The 23139-nt window shown below is 38.4% G+C and overlaps 1 protein-coding gene across 1 annotated transcript in view; it reads right to left on the reverse strand.

Moving 5' to 3' along the window:
- Positions 1–22452: 22452 nt before the first annotated feature.
- The window catches only part of PTPRQ (protein tyrosine phosphatase receptor type Q), a 111723-nt gene continuing 111036 nt past the window's right edge, over positions 22453–23139 (reverse strand). The window contains exon 45 of the mRNA XM_050902422.1: positions 22453–22866. Within this exon, the coding sequence (XP_050758379.1) occupies positions 22829–22866 (38 nt within the window). The 3' untranslated portion in view covers positions 22453–22828. The remainder of the gene's footprint in view (positions 22867–23139) is intronic.

A 23139-nucleotide genomic window follows, 5' to 3' on the forward strand; every position in this document is an offset into this window, starting at 1 on the left:
AAACTGATTGCAAACCAATTTTTTGGAGTACAAAAATCTTAAAGAGTAGTTGTGATTTTGTTTTGACCAAATCAGTGTTGTTGGAATGGGTCTCATTTCTGCTTTGATGAGGCAGAACAATATCCAGTTTTGGATGAGACAGAGAAATTCAGATTGTTGGCAGCAAAACTAATTTTGATATTAATATTCCAGCACTGATGTTTTTTTCCTCTTCAGATTAAAGAAAGGGTAGTCTTGCAGTTAAGGAGCTGAACATAAGACACAGTTTCTCAGTTTCCATGCTCTGCAACTTGCTTTCTGTTTGACCTTTGACCAGTCACTTAATTTCCCTGTGATTTAATTTTCTACCTTTAAAAAGGGATATAATGTTGACCTTTACCATCCCTTGTGTTTCTCATTTAATTTGCTGACTATCCAGGGAGGAGCCATCCCTTGGTGTTACATGCTTTGGAGTCCCACAGGGATGTTTGTCCCATACCATTAGTGATGGTAGTAATAAAAAAAAAAAGAAAAATTGTAAGTCTGCTGATTATTTAAAACATTTTCACATTTACTACAGTCATTTTTTCTTTTAATCTTCAGTTTCTTCACTACTGCTCTGGGAATGTTTGGAACAAGACAGAGATGAGATCAATCCACTGGTAAGGTGCACAAAAGAAAACTTAGTTTAAGGGAGAAATATCATTACCAAATTGTTGTTGTCCTTTCAAGAGTTTTAACTGGACTTAGGGAGTTGGAAAACTAGACGTTTAGGAGCCAGACGCTCCTTCTGCTGTCAACAGATTTTTTTTTTTAAACAGGAAACAAAATAAGAAGTTCGTTCTTTCCAGCACTTAGTGCTAGAGTAAACAGATTTGGTTCCTCACAGTAACGTGGGCACAGCATAGTTAGCCCTTTATCGAGCAAAACTCCTATCAACTGTAACTGAATTTTAATTTGAATGAAGTCGGCCAATTTCCCCATCACACAAGCAGCTTGAATTTTGCTGTAGCCATCACACTGCATCTCCCATTCCAGCTCCTTGGTGAACATAACACAGCTAGCAAACAACCCTAGCATATTTGAACAAAATGTCCTCAGTGACATTCTCCATTACAAAAGTGGATCAAGTGAAGGATTCAAAAGTTGGTGCTGCTCTTTTTTTCTCTTTGTGCCTTGCATTCCAGATCATGTTAGATATAAGCACAAAGACATACGAGGAAGTAAAAGCACGTGAATAAGAACTGGATGGAGAATTGGAAGGAGGATCACTGCTGAACTCTGCTTGTAACTTCAGTTGGCTTGATAGCCCCTTACAGAAAAACTCACTCTCAGTCTGTGAAGCCAGTTCTTTATTCAATTGTTACTGCTTCCACCAGAATACTGTGGTACTCTACTGAAAATGTACTTTCAGTATATTTACAGAAGTAAAACATGAGATGTACTGTATTTCACTGGTCTACAAGGTCTGTTATCCTACCAATGAAGTACTTCAATAAGTCAGTGAGTGGTAAATTCAGTAAGGGGTCAGGATGACCGAAATCCAAGAAAGATGCACTGCATTTTAAGTCACAGCTGATCTCCAGAATTTTGATCCCTCCAAATTCACTTTTCCACATAAACTTTTCAGGTAAGGGTAGGTGGTATGTCTGAGGATATGTGTTAATGCCCATGTTTTGTTATCACTTGTAACCTGTACGTTACATAGTTAGGACACCAGTCTAAGCTATTAGAGGGTTAATTGTCTGCTGTTCCTCCTGATGTGTCTCAAGAGGTGCACTCAAATACTCACCCTGGCTGTGTTTACACTCTCATTTTAATTTGTCAGGAATACCCTTGTGGAGCAAATCTCTGAATAGCCCCCACTTACTGCACTTCCGATACTCCTTACAGGGTGCTCTCAGAGTGTGTCATCTGGGCTCTGTTCAGGAGAAACTAAGCTGGAAGGCACCCATTTCAATGTGAAGTGGATGCTAGGTCTTCAGCACCGCCAGTTTCTACAGATCTGCTCCTGATGCACCTACATTATCTGCTAATGTATTCGTAACCACAGTTCATTGGGAAGAACCAGAGAAAACCTTGACATGTTGCTGCACTATGAAATTTGCTGCTGAAATAGCGTGTTATGCCAAGGATTGCGAAAGCTAAGGAGGATGAGACACTTCATCTCTCCTTTTCCTTCAGAAGGAAATTTTAAGCAGATGGGAAGGATTGAGATATCTTTACTTTTTAAAGATGTTTGAAATGGCTGAGAGATGTGGAAACTGTAAGGGGAAAGCTGGTGCACAAAAGATAGGTAGTCTGGTAAAGAACAGCTATCTATCCCTGAATCTACAATTTATTACAGAAATGTTTGGTGAACAGAGATTAGAGATTTTCCATGAGTTCTCTTGAAAGTCTGGGCAGTGGAGACTCTAAGGGGGACAAGCATTTCTTATGCTGACAATGACCTATGGGAAATTTAAGCAAAAGAACTTTACTGACATTCATGGAAGCATAATTTCTGCTACTGGAACAGAGCATATGGAACTTCATGGCTTGTGGTATGTAGGGGCACTTCTTAGCTGAACTTCATAATCTCTTCTTGCCTTAAAATGTCTGAATTTCACAGAGATCTGCAGGGGTAACACAGACCAGCTTTAATACTCAATTTTCATTTATATATGTTGTTAGACTATCAGCGGACTTTTGCTTACCTAGACTCTGTTTACTTGACTTTATTCAAATTCCACTTGTCCAAGGAAATGATATTATTTGCATATCCACATTGTCACATGCACTCTTGCTGGAGATTTAGGAACTGACTAGAGGAAGTGTCTGTACTGTGCATGCCAGTGCTTGTGTATAAGTATGTGACATTTCAGAGAATTTAAAAGCATGTGGGAGCAACCATCCCTCAAATGCAAGTTTGGCAAGTGGAGTAGTGAATGGTATAGTATATGCTCTGGAGCTGGGAAGCCAGAAAGGTAGAAACCTGGAAAAGACAACTTTGTATAATTTGACAGTCTTTGTAGGGGAAGATTTAAAAATTCTTATTCACAGAGGCCTTGGCTGTATAGCTGTTCCAAATTATTGCTGTTTTCCTTTGATTGGATATGGACTTTAGTGTTCATATCAGTTACAGTCCTGTTAGTATCTGAGAGGTGCAACCTTGCTAACTAAACAGACTTCTCTAGTTCAATATGGTAAGGTAGGATTTCATTACAGCTCTCATGTTGGGCAGTTATGAGACACAGTTCTAAATGGCAGATGCTTTAATGCCTGTGTCAGGGTCTACAGTGACAAATAGTCACCACTGCACAAACACACTTATTTTACTACAAGACGTTTTCCTGGGGAGGAGGGAGTGCCAATCAGAAACTGGAGGCCCATTGCGCTGTTGCTGGCTGGGACAAGCATTTTCCATGGTTCTATCCACAACCAGGCATTCCTTGCAGGAAGAAAGGTACTAATAATGACAGATGTCTTCTACTTGTGATTAGGCAAAAAATGGGGGACATGAAATGTGACACGAGTACAAGACACATCACGTGCTATACAATCATATTTTTGCCATCACATTTTTTGTAATTACATGAAAGGCCATTTTTACAGTCATATACTTATTCGTCTGTTTACACTACAAACTGTCAGAAGCGTAGAGTGCATTTTCACACTATGTAGTTTCAGAACATGATGACTATGACATCTAAACCTAATCCCAGTTGAAAGGGCAATAGTTAAACTGTAGTCGCTACTACTAATTAAAATAAATATTCATTGTAATTCTGCAAGTGAAAGGAAGGAAAGGGTGTGTGGAGAGCTAGTTTCTGTATCCAACACTCAGGCTAATCGCATCCCTGCTGTCTATGGACAGAAAGAGAGCTTAGTGCTCAGACTGTGGAAAAATGACAGCTTACTTTTCTGGGGCTCACAAGGGATTTTTGCAGACCCATGGATCTTCATGGAAAACTGGCATGATAGTGGCTTGGAAGTGGAAGCTGTGACGATACAGGGAAGGTAGTGGATGTAGACAACTCCCTCCTCAGCAATAACATAGGGATTGTTTAAAACAGCACATCACAAAACCATGAAATGATTATGCCGAATGATCACTTCTCATACATAAATTGTATTCAACTGTTTCATCATCCATTGCCAAATATTCTTTTGATTTCCTGGTGTTAGCTCTCTGACATACAGGCGTGCCAGTTTAATGAGCTGTTTGATTATAGATACATAGCATTGGATGATTAAGATAAAGTTAATAAGCTGTAGTCAAATGCAGGCATTACTTGGTCTTGACTTATTTCCTGGTGCTGCATTAATTCAGTCCTCAATTATTCCATGCACATGTGGATTATAAATGCAGAAAAAACTGAAATGGGAATTCCTTGAGATATTACTGTTGCCGAAATGTAACTACAATATTGGAAGTAATGCAGTCATGTCATAGCCCTATGGAATTCCCTGTTCCTCATGAGATTTTATATATTTTCTCTGTTGTCTATAATTTCAAAATTTGTTCATTTTATTTTCAGTATTCTTCTGCCTTGTGGACAATCAATTTAGCTCATAATTTTGAAGAAGTGTTGATTTCACCATGATTTGTACTTTGTACATTTTACATGATTTGTACTTCAAGGTTTTGTTCTCCATGTGTCATCGTTACCTCTTGCTTTCCACATCCTAAGTTGCTCTTAATTGAACAAATAAAGCTTGTGTCATGTACTTTGTTATGACTTGCTTGAGATCCTTTGGGTGGCATGCCATCAATCTTTTACAGTATATGGTAAATACAGAGTGTTGTTTTTGCTGGCCTGTCACATTTTCTGCTTTAGCAGAGATAATTGCTATGTCCTAAGTGTTCTCCTCCAAGTTCTTAGCTACAACGATTAGCTTTGCTGAGTCAGTCTCAGCTTTGAAAAGCATGTATGCACCATCTTATTTTCCATAAATATGTTCCTGACTGATTTGAATGTAATGTTCACAACATGTACTTTGGGTAGTCTGATATGTGACCATTCCCTTTCCAAGCATCAGTCAGATTCCTTTCTCCATGTAGCTCTTCACAAGTCTTTTGATTGCTGTATATCCGTAATCCTTGGGCTTTACTGAGCTGTAATGCAAAAAAAAAAAAAGGTTTTGTATATCCATTCTTAACATTTCCTGTTTTCTCCCTCTCTTTCTGCGTTGTGGCAAGAAAAAAATGTTTTCACAGATCTACCTTTCTTTATCCGTTAAGAATACATTGATCTTCAAACCTTTTCATTATTCATTCTAACTTCTTCTTACCATCTCCACTTGGTTTGGGCTGGTACACTAGTTGGTGTATTTTGGGTCTCTTTTGTGTCACTTACAGTCTCCTACATCTGCTGGCTTGTTCTAATTATTGAAACACAAATGTACTTCTATCCCTTCCTGTTGATAACCTAGTCAGTTGTCCACCTGGAAAATACCTCAAAAGTCCTTAAAGTTTTATCTCCCATCAAATATAGGGATGAAGTGCTCAAGGTGCCACACTGCTGTCCACCAAATCTGTCATCTGTGTTTTCTGAGAAAGGCCAATATCAGATGCTTCAGTGGAAGATACAGGATGCTCTGAGAAGGTTTCAACAGAGAAGTTTCTTCTTAATCCCTTCAGTTACAGTGGTGTGAGCCCTCAAACATGACAGCCTGTATCACCTTCAAACTTAAAAAATAAATTCTGTATAATGCATCCGGGACTAGAGAAAAATGTTAATACAGAATCCCCAGGTGTCTTATCTACATCGGCTTTCAAAAGCAAAATAGCTGCTGCTTTTGGAAAATAGAAGCCATTGAGATAAAGTCTTCCGGAAAGAAATTTGCTCTGTATTAAATAGCAATAATGACCTTGAATCCAACATCTATTGTATCATGTTGTTATCGGAACCTGTTGCACAGCTGCAAAACTGTTTTAGGCTGTGAAGGTCATTCTGTTATTCGGCTGTGTGTCATTCAAGGTACATGCTTGTAAACAAGGTTCCTTACCTGTGATCTGTCAGTGCAAGAAATAGAGCTGTCTATATTGTACTCCTTCACCTCTCTGCTCTGTTCATTTCACGTAATTTCACTTTATAACTTCTGCATGTTTATATACTAAGATTTCACTTGCTTTGAGATTCCTGAAGGCTCAAAAATACGTTCTTTAAAGCACACTGGAATCTAGATGTTGTAACATGGTCTCTTGAACATGCCATGGGTATGTGGCACAAAGAAAATCTGCAAATTTGTTGTTTGAGATTTTTGAAATAAGTAAATGGCTCTGACCACGAGTTCTGTACCATGTTAAAACACCCCTGTGATGTTCCAAAAGTACAAAGGAGTCTTATGGTAATTCTAAAAGACAACATGAAATTTCTCAAGGTATGGAAAGAACCTTGGCTGAGCTGACACTCCTCCTTCCCCGTGCAATTCATCTGGCACATAGGTCACAAGACAGGAATGAAAAGGGGATAGTATTCAGAAATTCTGTGTGACTAAATAGGTCTTATCCTTCTCATTCTAGCCAGACTTCACAAAAGCATGCTCAAAAAATATTTCATTTTTCACCAGACCACTCTGGAGAACATTTCAGAGAAACTGTGTAGACTAAAAGATTGCCAGATGCCCTCTCTGCCTGCAAAAATCATCAAAAATAAGGCTTCAACTGAATTGATGTAAGTGCTTGGATTCTTGGAGAAAGTGTGCTAATTATGTTTTTTGGGGAAATGATTTGATAATTAAACATTGAGGAAGCATTTAGAAGAAAGAAACACAATCTATTCTGATTAGATAAAGAAGTCCTGGAAGAACAATCTTAGATCTGTGTTCTGAAACTGGTAACTGGACAACATATAGCTATGTTTAGACTTAGCGAAAATAGTGAGAAAATATTTTTGTTGTGAAGTGTGAAACAGCTGGCTTATAACAGAATCTGTTGACCTGCAGCATCATTATTTGTAAACAACATTTGCATATTACAGCAGCCGAATAGAAATGTTTGGCTGGAAGTGCTAAGCATTGCAATCATTACTTTGAAGTATTATTGATTACTATAATAACTGCAAAATAGAACAGACAGAAGTAATTGTGGACCAGCAGTTCCTAAATAAACTCCAAATGACAAATAATAAATTAATTTTATTTTGATAGGTCCATACATAGTAGCCTAGTCACGTTCTGTTCAATGGGAGCTGCTCAGTGCTTTGGACTTCTAAACAGCTCGGTGTTTAAATGAGATGACTAATTATAGATTATAAATGTCATTTAATGAAAATACAATTAATTGTAAAAACTTTGTACTGGAACTACTGCCTTCAGGTTGGGACAGCCATAGTGGAACAGCAGTAGCTTTTCAGTAATGTCTGCAGGTGGTTTCTGAAACTGGATGGTGTATGAAAAGGGAGGAGTTAAAACCAGATGAGTTCAGAGCATGGCATTTACCAGTTCATGTAACTGCACCTTATCTTTCTTTTTCTTCAGAATGGATTACTTGCAGCCATGTTAATTAGCAAGTTGCAAATTCAATAGCGAGCAGAGGTAATGAGAGCAGTTGTGCTTACAGCAGGGAGGCAGTCTTCAGGGTACAAGTCTAATCACAGATTGCTTTCTTCTTGCATTCACTGATTACCGGTCTGCAAACTAATACAGGAAAAGAAGTAATCAAACTGAACTGGTCATCTTAATCAGGAGTGTGACTGTCACTGATAAAGTCATTGGTGCAAACACTGAAAACTCAACCACATTAACCTTCACTGGACAATACAAAATCATCCAAATTTCTGCTTTGGCTGTGGAGGACAGCATCAGTGTTTTTTGTATCAATTTAAAGATTCTGAGTGGTGTTCCTACAAGGACAGTTGAGCCCGCTCAACAGTATGAAACAGAATCACCTAACAGTTTCTCATCTGCAAGTATCAAACAAGTATTTAACAACAGGATAAAGCAACTTTGTCATATTTGGGAGATACACAGTGAAGAATATAAAGGCTCTGAAATGTTTACAAGAATGATCATTAGTAGTGACACGGGTAAGAGGGAAGTTGTCTCTGATGCTGATTGTCCCTGAAGATTCAATCTTTTCTTTATCATCTTTCAAGCTGCGAAGTCCATCCTGCACAATCTACTAACCTTTGAGGACATTATGGTAAAGAAACTGACATTATGACAAGCCTTAGAGGAACTTTTTCTACAGTTCTTTCCAAGGAAAACACTTTTCATTATTACAAGAGAATTAGAAATCAGCATCCAAGATATCAGTGTCATTAGTGAAGAATTACGAAGAAAGTTTGCCAACTAATTAATAACTAATTACTTGAAATTCCTTTTGGAGAATAGAGCCCTCTGATCATCAGTGTTGCTCCATTTGGATCCAAAAGTCTTGTCAATTTACAGAAAGACTTGGTGTGTATATCTATCTATCTATCTATCTATCTATCTATCTATCTATATCTTTTGTCTTGAGTCATCTGATGCTAGGCCCAAGTATTTCACGGAACTGGGAGTTATTAAATGATCACACAATTGGCACCATCTTTACAAACTGTATTATTTATTATACTGGCTGAAAGGTAGTGTGTGAGCATACTCAAGCAGCATCAATGCCTCGGGGCTGCTTATATTTAGCTCTCTTTCCAGGTAGAGGATGTGTCTTTGCAGAAGTTGATTTTACACAGGCGGCAGCAACAGTTTATAAACAATAAAGAGTCTGCAGATGCTCAGATTATCACCTCTCATTGGGGAGCTTTCTCAGTCAAGCATCTCAAATTTGACGTTTCCATGGTTCCAGGAATTTTGTAACACTTCACATAAACTATTTTCCAGAATTCCAACCGTTCAGTACTGTGATTATGTCCTGATGCTGGGTTCAATTAACAGTGAGCTTGCTTAGCATTTTTGGGAAGTTTTAAGCTGCCTGTAAAGTCATATATCTGAAGTAAGAAAGAGGAGAAAATATGAGACTGGAAAAAAGCAATGTCACTTTCTTGAGATGTATGACATTCTCTGACAGAAGATAAATGTGTGCTCACAGTGTCCCTGAACTGAAATTCAAGCAAGAATTTGATGATCAATAGAGAAACTGCCTGAAGGGATCAAACAATTTTTTCCTCACCAACACGAACTATCTAATAAAAAAGAAATTGTAACTGTGTTTTTATTTCTGAAAAAAGTCACTGAGTCATCTTAGTTACACACAGCACATTCAAGAACTGCATGCATGCATGCACAGACCAACAGTCATGCCTGTAACTCAAACTGACACCAGTATATCGACAATTGTAAATAAGACTAAAGTTAGTCAAACTACTTAATGTGACTTTTCAAGAGCCCCAAAATTTCCGAGTAAGCCATAATCTAGAATGGTCTTATCAACTGTACCAGGTCCTTGCAAGGAATTAGCTTTCTGACTGTGATAGCATTTGGTTTGAAATACCTTGAGATTATTTTCATCACAAATATCTGAGGTAGTAACATGAATTTTTCATCATTTGTTTGCAACTTAGTAGTATCAGACAACAGAAATGCTATGTGTCTGATGAGTCCAAGTTATACCAACAGCTTTTTCATTTGAGCTGTCATGACACACTGCTGATCCCAACAAGCAGTCATGCTGAACTATGGTGAAGACAACCACAAATGCACTACACATAGTCTTGAAAGAGATTGCATGATAAGACTTGTCAAGTTCTCATTGTCTTGCATAGCGCTCCTTGTCCAGTTTACTAGCACCAGTTCAGCAAGATGGCATCTTAGTTCAGAGCTTTATGATCTTAACTCTGTCATACCCGAGGCAAAGCAGTACTAGCAGGAACAGATTGGATTAATCTCAGCCATCCTTACATTCCTTTTTGCCATAAGAATTCATATGTGATAGAAGCTATTGAGCTGAACCAAATGGCTTCCTTCAACAATTATCAGAGTCATCAGACCTGTCATATATAGTCTATGTTCATCATCCACATACTTGCTCTTTCACACAGTAAGCTTACAGAAGTAGCTAATGGATTCGTGTAAGTGACTCTTCCAACTTTTAGTACAATGGAAAAAAATGTCACATATAAGAAATATATAGTATGTGAGAAATTCCCTGCTGAGTCAGCCCAGTAGTCCATCTAGCAGAATATTCTGACTTTTTAGGAAGTGCATATGAGGCTGGCCACTTCTTGTCATCCATTCCCTTTGTGCTTCCTCAGTATCAAGAACTGTCTAATCAGGGACGTTATAGGGCACATCCCTGCCTAGTTCTGTTAGTATCTGTTTACGGACATGTTGCCCATGAATTTATCTAATCCCTTTCTGAACATCCCAATAGTGTCTCACCTCCCAAAGTATTTTTTGTAATTACTTACATCTGATAGTGCTTGCAGGATCAGGTCCCAAAGGACAGGCCAGCAAAGGGAAACCTAGATAGATAATCCTTCTTGGACTAACCATGAGAAGGGTCTCAGAGCTGCCAAGAGACATCAGCACATGCGTAGGTTAGCACATGCCAATTAGCAGTAATGCCATCAAGGGCTTGATTCCACATGTGACTTACGTGCCTGTGCCCCACTTTGGGTGCCTAAATTCACAATGTAGATTTTCAGGCCTTGCTGCAAAACCTTAGAGATGTCTGAAAAGTATATGTATGTGCCACGTTTTTCTTCACTAAATTTCCAGAGGTATCTAAACATCGTCTTCGGGACACACGCAGAAATCCCTCACTGTTGGCATGGCAGAGCAGCTAGGTGCCTTATTTTTAACGTGCTTCTGCCTGGCATATTGACAGGACCTAGAACAGATGGACTCAGAACACACTTTCTAGATTGGACCCTGAACACAGCTTAGCCGGGGGCATTTTATGTAGCAGTTCAGGACTTACCAGACTGTCATTCTTCTTGACAAGACTGTAACTACCTCTTAGTGAAACCACAAGATAAATGGTGATCTTGACAGAACAAGACCCTGAGTAACCTGATCAAACTTTGAAGTTGGCCCTGGGCTAGATGACCTCCGCAGGTCCTTTCCAGCCTAAATTATTCTAATATTCTGTTTGAAAGCTGAGGAAGAGCAGTCATGAACAAGAGAGGAAAAAAAAAAAGAAGACAGAACTAAGGCTGGGAAAGAAAGGATAGCACAGACCTGTTAGGACAAAATCAGAAAGGCAAAGGACAAAGCAAGAAATAACTATCAAAAAACATCAAAAGTAAGAAGAAACTTTGATTAAGTATTGCAATAGCAAGAGAACTAAGGGAGCCTGAACAGAGAGAAAGCCATTAACAGATGATGCTGTGCTTAATGCCTTTGTCAATTCAAATTACAACTAAAAGATGAAGCGCATTTAGCTGGTTAGCAAAATTATTAGCACTAGTAACAAAAGGAGAAAGAGTCAGGATGGGACAGGAAAACAAAGAGGTAAAATAATTAGATTAACTTACGTGTTAGAACTGGTTTGGCCTCAGTGTACTTAGAGAATTGGCTGAACTGATCTCAGTGCCATTTCCTGATATCTTTGAGAACTTGTGGGGGATGAGTGAGAATGCAGAAGAGTATAGATGGGCAAATGTAATGCATATTCTTAAACAGAAGGGAAGAGGGACTTGTAGATGAGGAGTTCAACCTAAGTTTCTGTGAAAATAAGGGAAAATGATACAATATTTGTGTGCACCTGGAAGAATACAAAGGGGTGAATAATGCCAACACGGAGTAGTCTTGTTCCTGTTAAAAAATCTTCAAGACTAAGCTGTGCCAAATCAATTTATTGTCCTGCCATAACAGGAGAACAATTCTTGTGGTTATGGGATAAGTGAAAGTCACTGACTTGATTTTAATGAAGACTTTTTATACAGTTTCACATGACATCCTCATATGAAGACTAGGAAAATGAAACTCCTATGGGTATTCAACTCCTTGGAAACTCATCAAAGAACTCTCAAATGATGGACTTCCCAGGGTTCTGCTCTGGGAACTCATGTTTTAATCAATAACTTGGATGATGGAATAGAGAATATGCTCATCAAGTTTCCAGATATCAGAGAGGTGGTATGAATTAGCTTGTTGGAGGACATGCTTAGATTTCAAGCTGATTGTGATGAATCAGAAATACGGTCTTTAATAGGTTTCAATTTGATGAGGACAAGGGCACAAATGAGCACTTAGGCAAGCCAGATCACTGCAGAAATATAGACTGAGGAACTAGGTAGGTGGTGATTCTGCAAAAGAAGGAAACTGATGGTCACAGTGAATCGTAAGATGAACATATGTCATGCTGTTGAGAAAAAACCCACACATCCCACTAGGACATACGAACAGGAAGGAGGCACATGAGGTAGTCCTTCCATCCTGTTCTAGGCGGGTAAGACTTCAGCTGTAATTCCGTGCCCATTTTCAGGTACTGCACTGCATCTCAACAACAGTTACAGCTGGTACCACTAGAGAAAACACAGAATGCTAACAAGAATGGCGAGAGGCTTAGAGACATTGTCAAAGTAAATGTTGAATGAATGTGGTGGTACAGACTAGAGAATAGAAAAGTCAAGAGAAAGTGCTGGCAGTGATCAAGCAAACAGTAAACAATTGCTGCCAAGAGGAATAGAGTAAACTGATGCTGGTGATTATGTGGGTAGAAAAAAAAAATACATGACATTTGTTGTGACAAGGCAAATTTAGGTAAGTCTCCTGATGGAAGGAAAAACACCAGACTGGCTTAGCTGCAGAGCAGCAGCTATGTAAACCTCTGTTAGGAGTGATGTAGCCTTCAAGTAAAATATGACAGACTATGGGACTTCCTAAGATCTTTTTTTTTTTTTTTTGCCTTGTTTTGCTATGAACTATGCTGTCATTGTTCCCTATTAGAAAGAATTCTACTTTGTTTGGGATAACTGAGGAGAATTAAGGATGGAAAAAAGAAAGGCAGTCTAGGTATCAGAGCTCTTGCACGGAGGGAGAAGATCCAGCCAGGCTCCTGTAATTTTTTTTAATACTGTACTTGGGTGTTTGAACAGCTGCCTTCCACATTTCATGTGAGAGCCTGCCCCCCTCAGGCTACATCCCTTTCTGAATGAATATTTGAATATTCTTGAAAGTGGCATTACTGGGGCAAGACAGATAGTGCACATGTAATTCCCTGGCAGCCTTATCCCGGGGATCAACATTTTTGCCTCAGATGTCATAAACAAGTGTCCTGGTTTCGGCTAGGACAGAGTTAATTTTCTTCCTAGTAGCTGGTATAGTGCTGTGTTTTGGATTTAGTAGGAAAATAATGTTGATAACACACTGATGTTTTTAGTTGTTGCTAAGTAGTGTTTATACTAAGTCAAGGATTTCTCAGCTTCTCGTGCCCAGCCAGAAAGAAGGCTGGAGGGGCACAAGAAACTGGGAGGGGACACCATCAGGACAGCTGACCCAAACTGGCCAAAGAGCTATTCCATACCATATGACATCATGCCCAGTATATAAACTGGGGGGAGTTAACTGTGAGGGGGGATCGCGGCTCAGGAACTAACTGGGCATCGGTCAACGAGTGGTGAGCAATTGCATTGTGCACCACTTGCTTTGTATAGTTTAATTCTTTTAGTATTGCTATTGTCATATTATTATTATCATTATCATTGTTTCTCATTCCTTTCTGTCCTATTAAACTGTCTTTATCTCAACTCACAAGGTTTTTTTTTCCTGATTCTCTCCCCCATCCCAGGGGTGGGGGGGTAGTGAGCAAGCGGCTGCCTGGTGCTTAGCTGCCGGCTGGGGTTAAACCACGACAACAAGGATAAATGGATCCCTGTTCTGAATCAAGCAGAGGATGAAAATAAATCAGTGTCTCCTATGTATTATTTGAGTGCTTAAAATACAAGCCTAGAGATTTACTCCTCGGTTCTTTTTAGAAGGGGAAATCAGAATTGGCAATTCCAGTTGAATTAGACAAGAATTAAATGATAATTAGATGATGATTCCCTAACAGGAGGGTGTGATAATCATACAGCTGTGTGGGCACGTAGACTTTGCCACTTTTTATCTGCATCATCAGTTCTTGTTGTCTCCTAAGTCCCATTCATAATTTCTGAGAGTGCCTGTCTTAAGTGGTTGTTTTTCTACATGCTTTGAGTTTGGGCACTTACTCGTCAGCCAAGGATTCTGCTGAACAACGGGATGTCCAAGAGTTAAGCACTGTAACACTTAAATGTCCTTGAAATTCTCTAGCACGAGCCAACTCCTATTTTATGTCATTATTGCTTTCTCAATACCTCTCTCTCTGACCTTCAGACATACACACAAAAAAAAAAAAAAAAAAAAAAAAGAACTTCACACACAAAAGAGCTTCACAGAATATGGAGAGGATTCTAATCTGTCTGGTCTGTGTACTGAAAACTTCCTGTGCCCAAGAGCCACAAGTGTTTCTAGTACACAGACAAGCAGGAGAAGAGCACACATTTGGAAAGGCTCGCATGCAGGCGATGGCATTGATTGCCCTGTGATCTCACTGCTCCGCTGTGAAACAGGACTGGGCCGAGTGTCTGGGCTATTTTGATGATGTTGGCCTCAACAGCTTCCACTGGCTCACTTCCTCCCAGAGTCAGGGGTTTGGATTACCCAGCAATGCCAGCAGACCCTCATTGCCAGTCATGGGATATTTCTTTGGCACGGAAACTTTATTTGAATTGCGTGTAAGCTGTGTGCAACACAAGGCTAGCCTCTGCTGAAATAAAAAGCCTAAAATTATTTGTGCAGTTCTTCTCTAAGAAGAACTATACATAGTTTTTCTGCAGTATAGACTCTCTTGATTTCCTAAATGTGATTGACAATATTCTATATAGATCATAAAGAATTATTTTAAACTAGTAATAGAAAATCTTGTTTAATTTGATCTGTAATCTCTTAGAAATAAAACCATAAGGGCTTTCTCACAGATTTGCTTCTTTGGAAAGATGAACTTTTTACTAAAGTTCATCAAAATACTGAACTCTGACTTATGTTTGGAATTTCTTTCTCAGGAAAAAGGAAAACACGTCATATGATGTTGAATATGAGTGGAACATGGTATTTCTATATTTAATTAATACACTATTCTTTCCTCCTAAGCATTTTAATACATGCTGTGTCAAACACGTTGTTCACAATGGATTTTTGTTAAGTACAAGGTTCTTTTCATACAGATATTGGCTCTATTAACATGGTTTCTTCAAGCTCATGTCTAAGTTTTTTAAATCCTTCTGGAACTGACACCAACTGTCCATTTTGACACTTGTTCATTAGTTTTCTCTCAATGGAAGCATTCTCCTTCTTTCAGCTGTTGTAGCAATTTTATATTTCACAAAGTCTCCTTACAAGACCCTGCTGAACATTTTTGCTGGTTTTGAAGACCAGATAATATGACAGCCCAAAGTATTTCACAGCTCCATTCGAGCAACTTGCCACTTGTTCCAGTACACATTCAAAAAAGGAAAGCTTCAATCTGACCCCCTGCATGTTCTTTTTTTTTAAATCAGAATCAATTACTTCTGTAGATCAAGACTTAATGGTCATGACTATTAATCCAAGTCATGCTTCCCTTTGCTAACCTGAAGCAAGGTAGGCACACCTGACCTGACGGATTGAGATGTGCCTTTACTTTCAAGAGCTTGAGTATCTGCTTGTGCATGCATGTGTGATAAAGGATGTGTGGATGTGATATATCGTAACAGTGACCACAAGTTAGAAAAAATGTTGGCATCTCAAGTTACTTCTTGTCATTTTTCTATTATTCCAGACACAGAGCCACGAGATTTTTGCCCAAAGACTGAATAAGAAGGAAGATGCCTTCTGTGACAAGTACCTGCTGTGCTCCTGGGGTGCACATTTGGAACCTTTCCAGAAAGATGAAGTTAGCTCCCTGCAAATGCTCTCTCAGCTAACGCCCTCCATGTTGAGAGCCACTGCCTACCACTAGTTCTTTATTGTCAGGATGAGAGAACTGAAGGGATGATGAAGGCAAAGCAAAGCATGAGCACTGTGTGGCAGCAATGCTGTCCATAGTGGCTTTTGACAATCTACTGGCCTTTTGTTTGTTTTGGGATGACGTTATAGGAGAAAGAATTTATTACTTCGACAGTATTCTCAGTTGTGATAGGAGGTGTGCAAAGCCACTTTGGGAGAAACTGCTTTCCCCACAGAGCTTCCAAATACAAATAGATAGGACACATAAATGTTAGGAAAAAAGGTTTAATACAATTTTTTTTTTCTTTTTTTTTGGCTTAGGGAGTTGAGATACACAGAAGTTGAGTGACTTGTTTCAGACACGCAAAGTTTGTGAAAACTTGGAACTAAGCACAGATTTTCTCCCACACTAGCACAGGACCATCTTTCTTGGACTGCCAGCTGGCTCTGGTAGTGATGTCAGGGATCCCTTCTGGTTTCAGAGAGAGCACACCAGTATGCAGGAGAGGAATGTTTGTCTCATTAACATTTGTACAGAGTTAGTATAGCTGACACAATTAATCTCCAATAATCAGCAACCTGATATGTCCCCAAAACCTGCTTAGGAGTGCCAGTAAAGGATAAGAAGAATTGGAAGGACAAAAAGAATGGGAAAATCAAGAAGTGATAAATGTATCTGCCTTCTTGAGCATTCAGTCACATTCTTAGTGTACAGTATATTTAGTAGATATGTTCTTACAATAATGGCCACCCCACGGGAAGCAGGCATATTTTTGAGGAATTGCAATAGTATGGCCATTATTATAGAACATTTCTTATCAAAGCGTCCTCCTTATGGCTGTTTTATCAGGACAGCTCAGTATTTTCCTAAGACATCCTGTAACTATTCAAAAGTCAGTATTTCCAAATTCCCATTCTGCAAGAGAAAAATAAAAAGACATAAAGGAAAGAAATGTGTCAAAACTTTAAATGCGAACCATGAAGAAGCCAGTATGTCTTTTTAAGTTTAAGGTGCTATTAGTCTTGTACGCAGCAAAGATGAGTTGCTGACAATGATGACAATGCTAGCTCTGAATTTTCTTGTTTATCCTTAGCAGAGAAAGGTTCAGATTAAAATCCTACCTATAAATGTCAGTCAGCTTTGGGAACATTTTCTGGACTCCCTGACTGGGACGGTGCCTTGGCAGATAACTATCCTGTTCTCAAAAGCGAGTAAGATTGCATGCTAGGCAGCCAGTCTCCTCACGTCAATTCCTTGCCCATGCCTGGAGTGCAGTATTGTGTTATTGCAGCTCATTTAAGAATTCTGTGTGCAATATGCAAGGCCAGATTCATGCTATGTGAATTGTCTCTGTCATACTGACAGAGAATTAGCAGAATTCTGTAAAAAAAATAGTTAAATGGACTTATCGGAAGTCCCAACAGAAGACTGATAAATGAAAAGGCACAGTTTTGTAACTGTCATATGCTGGATTCTGAGAAAGGGATTACCAATATATTAATCAAATTAAAAGTGGGTAAATTTTATTTATCTGCAGTTATCCTCAACTGCTGAGCACATGCAGACAGCAGACTGAGGGAGAGCGAGTGACATACAAGTTTAATTACTTTGCTTATGCCTCCATTAGTGGAAGAAAATCCTCTTCTCTGTCTGTACTCTGTCTGCCCATGTTCTACACTCGTGGTGTCAAAATATTTGTTTATATATTTAAGATGACTGAAAGAATTGACTAAATAGAGTCCTTTGGTTCCTAGCACTAACTTGAATCACAAAGGATGTTATCAGCTGTCATAATAGGTGTTTCCTGTATTTGTGTTTTTCAACACAGACACTTTACAGTAAAGCTTATTTAAGTGCGTTCCTGCATGGATAGCAAGAGTGCCCTGTATCTTGCAGTACTCAGCTCAAAGGTTGTGTTATGTTGTCCCAAATATGCTCTCTGTGTTCCAGGACACACTTCCTGCTCAGCAAGCTTCATGGAATGCAACTGTGAATGGTAGAGCTGTAGTTGCATATTAGGTTTCCAGTATCCAAGTATTCTTTTTATATCATTCCGAACTCCATCTCCTGCAAAATATTTCAGGAACATCCTTGTAAAACTTCCTTCAGCTCATTATTGACTGTAAAGAGTACTGGAATGGTTTATTCGTGATTACAGTGGATAGCTGGGTGCAGCTGTCATCCTACAAAAAGATCACCCTGGTAACACCAATCAACAAGCAGAGTAAGAAGATCCAAATATAACTGAAACCTTCTAAATGCTGTCTTTCAACTGAAATACAGAGGCACAACTTCATCGCAAACTTCGCCTGATGATGTGGGATCTGTGAAATGTATCATAGACATTGTTATTCAGTGCTGAAAAGCCATTGATTTTCAGTTTTCTTCACATAGTGGAATCTGAGAAAGGGCCTACATGACAAGGGAGCTGTGAGAATAAATAATTAAAATAAATAATTAGTTCAGCATCGTTTGGGAAAAGTTATTGGGAAAAGAGAATCGCCATGCAAAATATCAAACATTGGATCCATCTTGCTGTCTTCAACTGACACTGAACAATGACCAGTGCTAAAATTTATATGAGAATTTATTATAGCAGTAGGGGGAACTTCTGGATAGGAAGCCAGTTTATCCTTACAATTGCATACAGTGCTCATGCTGCAAAGACATGCAACTGGCACCACAGTTCAGCTCTGAGATCAGCACAGAAGCAGGTTTGCACTTGTCTCATACCTCGTGACCACAGCCACATAGAGGACAGGGCAGAAAATGTTGTCTGGGCAAGAGGCAGTGCAAAAAAGCAGCTGATATTCCGTGATGTCACCTGGAAATCAACTCACAGGGAAAGGCACAGAGGGAAGGTTTCAAGTAAGACTACTACACACCTTACCTGAGAATGATGTATGCCTGTAGATCATGCCTGCAGTATTTGAATTCAGATTATCCATACTACTGTTTACAATTCCTTCTAATACAATCACATATAGACAAGCAATACAGCATTAGAAAACAGAACAAAACATGGAGAACAATGTTGGGAGGCCTTGTCTTTTCAACACCGTACACAGAGTGGTGACACAACAGTCATGGAAAAGTGGTGAAACAGTGGATCACCTTTCAGTACATTTTCTCTGACTCATTTCCTTAAAATCAAAACCGACAAAGATATGTCCAACACTATGTGTCAATGGTTTCCAGTTACAGTCCACTGCACTCAATGCGTTGCAGGTTTTGCAGCACTGAATGGGCATGTAGCTTAATTATAAAACAACCCTGAATTCATTATTACCATATGTATATCCCCTAAAACAGCGAGCTAATTGGACTCTTTTCATAGTTCTTAAAACAAAAATTAATTTGGATCTATTTTTATTGTTTCTTTATTTCCATGGATAGACAATGATCTTGTGTAATGCTTAATATACATGTAATACATACTCTGAAACAGGTTACTTTTCAAGATTTATTTTAACTTGCTGTCAAAATATTTTCGGAAAAAGTCTCTTCTGCCCACAGACCTCACAGGGCTTTGTGTCCTGAATCTCTGCAAACTTATGTCCACATCTAGGAGGCTTTGTAATTTCTGTATGCAACCAGGACAGCTCACTGCCATGTCACCTTAGTGTGAAATATGATCGATTTATTGCGCTCTGCTGCTTTGTCTTAGTAACTGCATGTGAGCATACTTTGTATTGCAGCAGTACACAGATGGTATTACACAGATTAATACACATTATTAATCTTTCACATAATGTTATGAAATTAAATTACTGAATAGCTCCATGTTTACAGTAAAAACACAAGTTTGAAGGCACAATTATTTTTATCAACTCCTTTAACAGTATAAAAAAGCGCTTTAAATTCAACATGAATGTGATGTTCTGCTGTCTTTCTATTCCTTTTGTAAATAACACAGATCAGTTTTTGACGGCACTGACAGCAGCCTCTTCTAATGATATCCAACAGAACTGGCTATAAATATATATATAAAGACTGTTTCTTCTATGTATGGAGATATATCAGTCTCTATAGAAATTGCTCAAATAATTTAATACAGTATTACCTAATTTCGATACAATTGTAATCATCCTACAGAATTTGTGTATTCTTCTCCAGTTTTTATTCATTCAGTTTCTAATTTTGATAGAGTACACTCTTGCTATATTAGTAGTGCCAAGAATCTGTAGAAAATTGAGTGGCAACATTAAAATGAAAATGGTGTGCTGCTTCATATATATATGTACATATTCTTAAAACAGCAATTGGACAAATTCTGCTTGCCTCCAGCTCTCCAGTTCTGTCGGTAGCACCACCATAGGTGTCATTGCATAAGGGAAGGAGGGCTGGAAGACAAGAGACTATGTGGAAATCCTTTCTTCACAACTGAACAGAGGTCTGGGGGATCTCCTAATATACGGATGCTCCCCTATCCCTGTAAATCACTGGCAGGCACATGAGAAGGTCAGTGAACTACTGCTGTATTTATACTGAAAACCAGTTCTTGGAGAGAATTGCTTGGAGATACTTCTTTCCCTGACCATGTATCTTATGAGTTGTGGCCAGTTTATGCTGAATATTGGTTTTTACCCTAAAGACAATAGAAAATGTGTCAAGGTAGCATATATCAGATCACTTACATCAAATTGTACAATAAACTACTTGAGTTACTTTTCAATTTTTCACTTTGCCTCTACAGAAGAGAGAGTCACATTTTCTAGTATCTCATTAAGTTGTCAGACAAGCATGCTACTGAATGTAGCATTTGACCACAGGCAGGTTCCCTAAAGGAGGATGTAGGAATCTTCACCAGTAAGTATTTTATAAAACAGAAAACACTGAAGCACATTTGGAACTTCTGGAGTTCATCTGTAAGTTGCATGAGGCTTCTTAGCTTTTTCCTCCAATCGAAAGGGGAACGACACACATAAAGATATTCCACCATTGTGGATATAAGATTATACAAGATTATGACTCTATAATGTCAATTTATCACAGTGCTGCCTGTACTGCTACCAAGTACAAATACAAATCATGAAAAACATCTGTAAGTCCCTATAAGCAATTTGTCAGAATACTTTAAAGTACATGTATAATAAATGAAGAACACATGTTTCATAGGAACCAAATGAAACTAGAGCTGTACCGAATGCTTTGCCAGAGACTTGAACAGCTGTGGACATCACCTCTCTCTCCCTCTATCCAGCTTTAAAAGGCATTGTTTTCTTTTTAGGTTGACAGGTGATGTTTACAATACCGTCAGTCTTCCTGAAAGACAGATTGTCCCAAATATCTCTGTAGACCATTTCCATCTCCTTAAATGCTGTCTTTTGATTTTCATTTTAGATACTTGGCACTTTCTGCTAAATTACAAAGGGTCCTCACTGCACCATCCTTGCCAGCTTCTAAAAAGACATCAAACACCTACCATCATTTACTTATGAAAAAGTACCAGGTTACATACTCTATAGCATTTTCTGTCTGGTAGCTACGGTTAAGAGAAGGAAAGCTCTGTTCATTTACTATTCTGTTCAGAGCCTGCGCACACAAACACACCCACACGCATACATCTTTCAAGGTTCTAAAGAGGTTTGTCTGACTTCCCTGAGCTTGATGCCTCAACAAGGCTATGGATTTCTTCTGTCTAAACAGAATACAAGATGGCAACTCCAAAGTCTCTTTGCTATTACGTTTTGCATCTCAGGTTAAGGTCACAGCTTTCGTATTATTCAGAGTGATACATTTCTTTACACAGAGGAAAACTTAACAATCCATCCTTCCCCCCAATAACATCAATTGAATACTGTCACTTCCATGTAAAACCAGGGCACACAGTTTAATTATCTCTCTAGTCTTCCTCCTCTACCCGTTTTGGCTTTGCTTCCCAGGTAAGAGCTTCCTGCTTCTCTCATTCCTGTTTCAGATTTATTTCCGATAATGATAATCAGTGGGAATGGAAGATGTTTTCTTTTATTAAATCTCCAAATATTAGTTCCCATACTTTTCAGTGTATACAGTGACTTGCCAAACCTGAGGAAGGAGCAACAACTTTTTTACTTGACTACTCTGTGTTGTAAAACATATTGTTATTAAATTTTGAGTAACCTTTCAAAATACTGAACAGTATGTTCAGAATTGTGAACGTGAATGAATTATAAACATTCTATTACTCAAGTCAATCTAACATGCATTGTAATATATAATAAATTTATAGTTTTACTCTGTTTTATCTGCTTGAAAAAGTAGCAGGAATGTAAAATACTTTCTTCAGCACTGAACATATGCAATCACCCTTGTATATTTAAAAAAACAACCCGCTGATTATAAGATAGCTTAAATAGCCCCAAGTGTCCCTGAAGAGCTACTGTGTGCTGTGTAAAAGCGGAATAATCCTCCCCATGTCAGAAGGTGACTCTTCAGCTGTTCAGGATCATGAGCTGTTATGCTACCACTTGTAAAAAAAGATTCAAAACACAAGAACATACAGTTAGGTAAAGATCTCTGTGATGGTATTGGAATTAATCTGCAAGAGACCAATCTAGCAAGAATGATTCAAGGAACTGTAGCTTTTACTTAAAACGAAAACACAAAGAACACAGCAAATTCACATCAAAATAAGTTCAATGGGAATACGAAATTTTTACATAATATTTGGCTCATTTTTCTTCTTTTACAAAGATAACTGGAAAAAAGGAATATGTTCAAACACACTTTCTATTTAAATACATACTGAAGGCAGTATTCTTATAACACCAGAAGTACAGTCTGTGCAAAAGTACTCCAAATCATTATTGCTCAGTGATCTGAATAAAATACTTTAACATATTTATGAAGGCACATTGATAGAAGAAAAGTTGTTTCAATCATCGGTGTTTGTTTTAATGATCAAAATAGGGGAATTCACTTTGGCCCCTGTGCTTAGAAAAATATGACTTTGACTTTCAAAATCTCATTATCTTTAATATTTAGTCTTAGTATTTACATGGTAGTTTCTTCCCATTCAAGCTCCACATCACCTACAAAAGAAACAGATACATTACATTAACCTACCTTGTAAACAAATAGTTACTAATGGCAGATAACTGTTTTGGCTGAAGTTAAAAGACCTTGCAGGGAAAAAAGTGGAAAGCTTGAGCAATGACTATTACTATGAGGGAGACTAAAGAGCAGCAAAATGCTAGAAATTTACACTTTTGAAGCCAAAAAATGCATGTCAAAGTATTTTTTTCTGCTTCTTAGTCTGGACAAGTCAATGCACCTGCTATGAAAAAATAATTTTGAGACAATCT

The sequence above is a fragment of the Gymnogyps californianus genome, chromosome 1 (genome assembly GCF_018139145.2).
Source record: "Gymnogyps californianus isolate 813 chromosome 1, ASM1813914v2, whole genome shotgun sequence".
Classification (NCBI taxonomy): domain Eukaryota; kingdom Metazoa; phylum Chordata; class Aves; order Accipitriformes; family Cathartidae; genus Gymnogyps; species Gymnogyps californianus.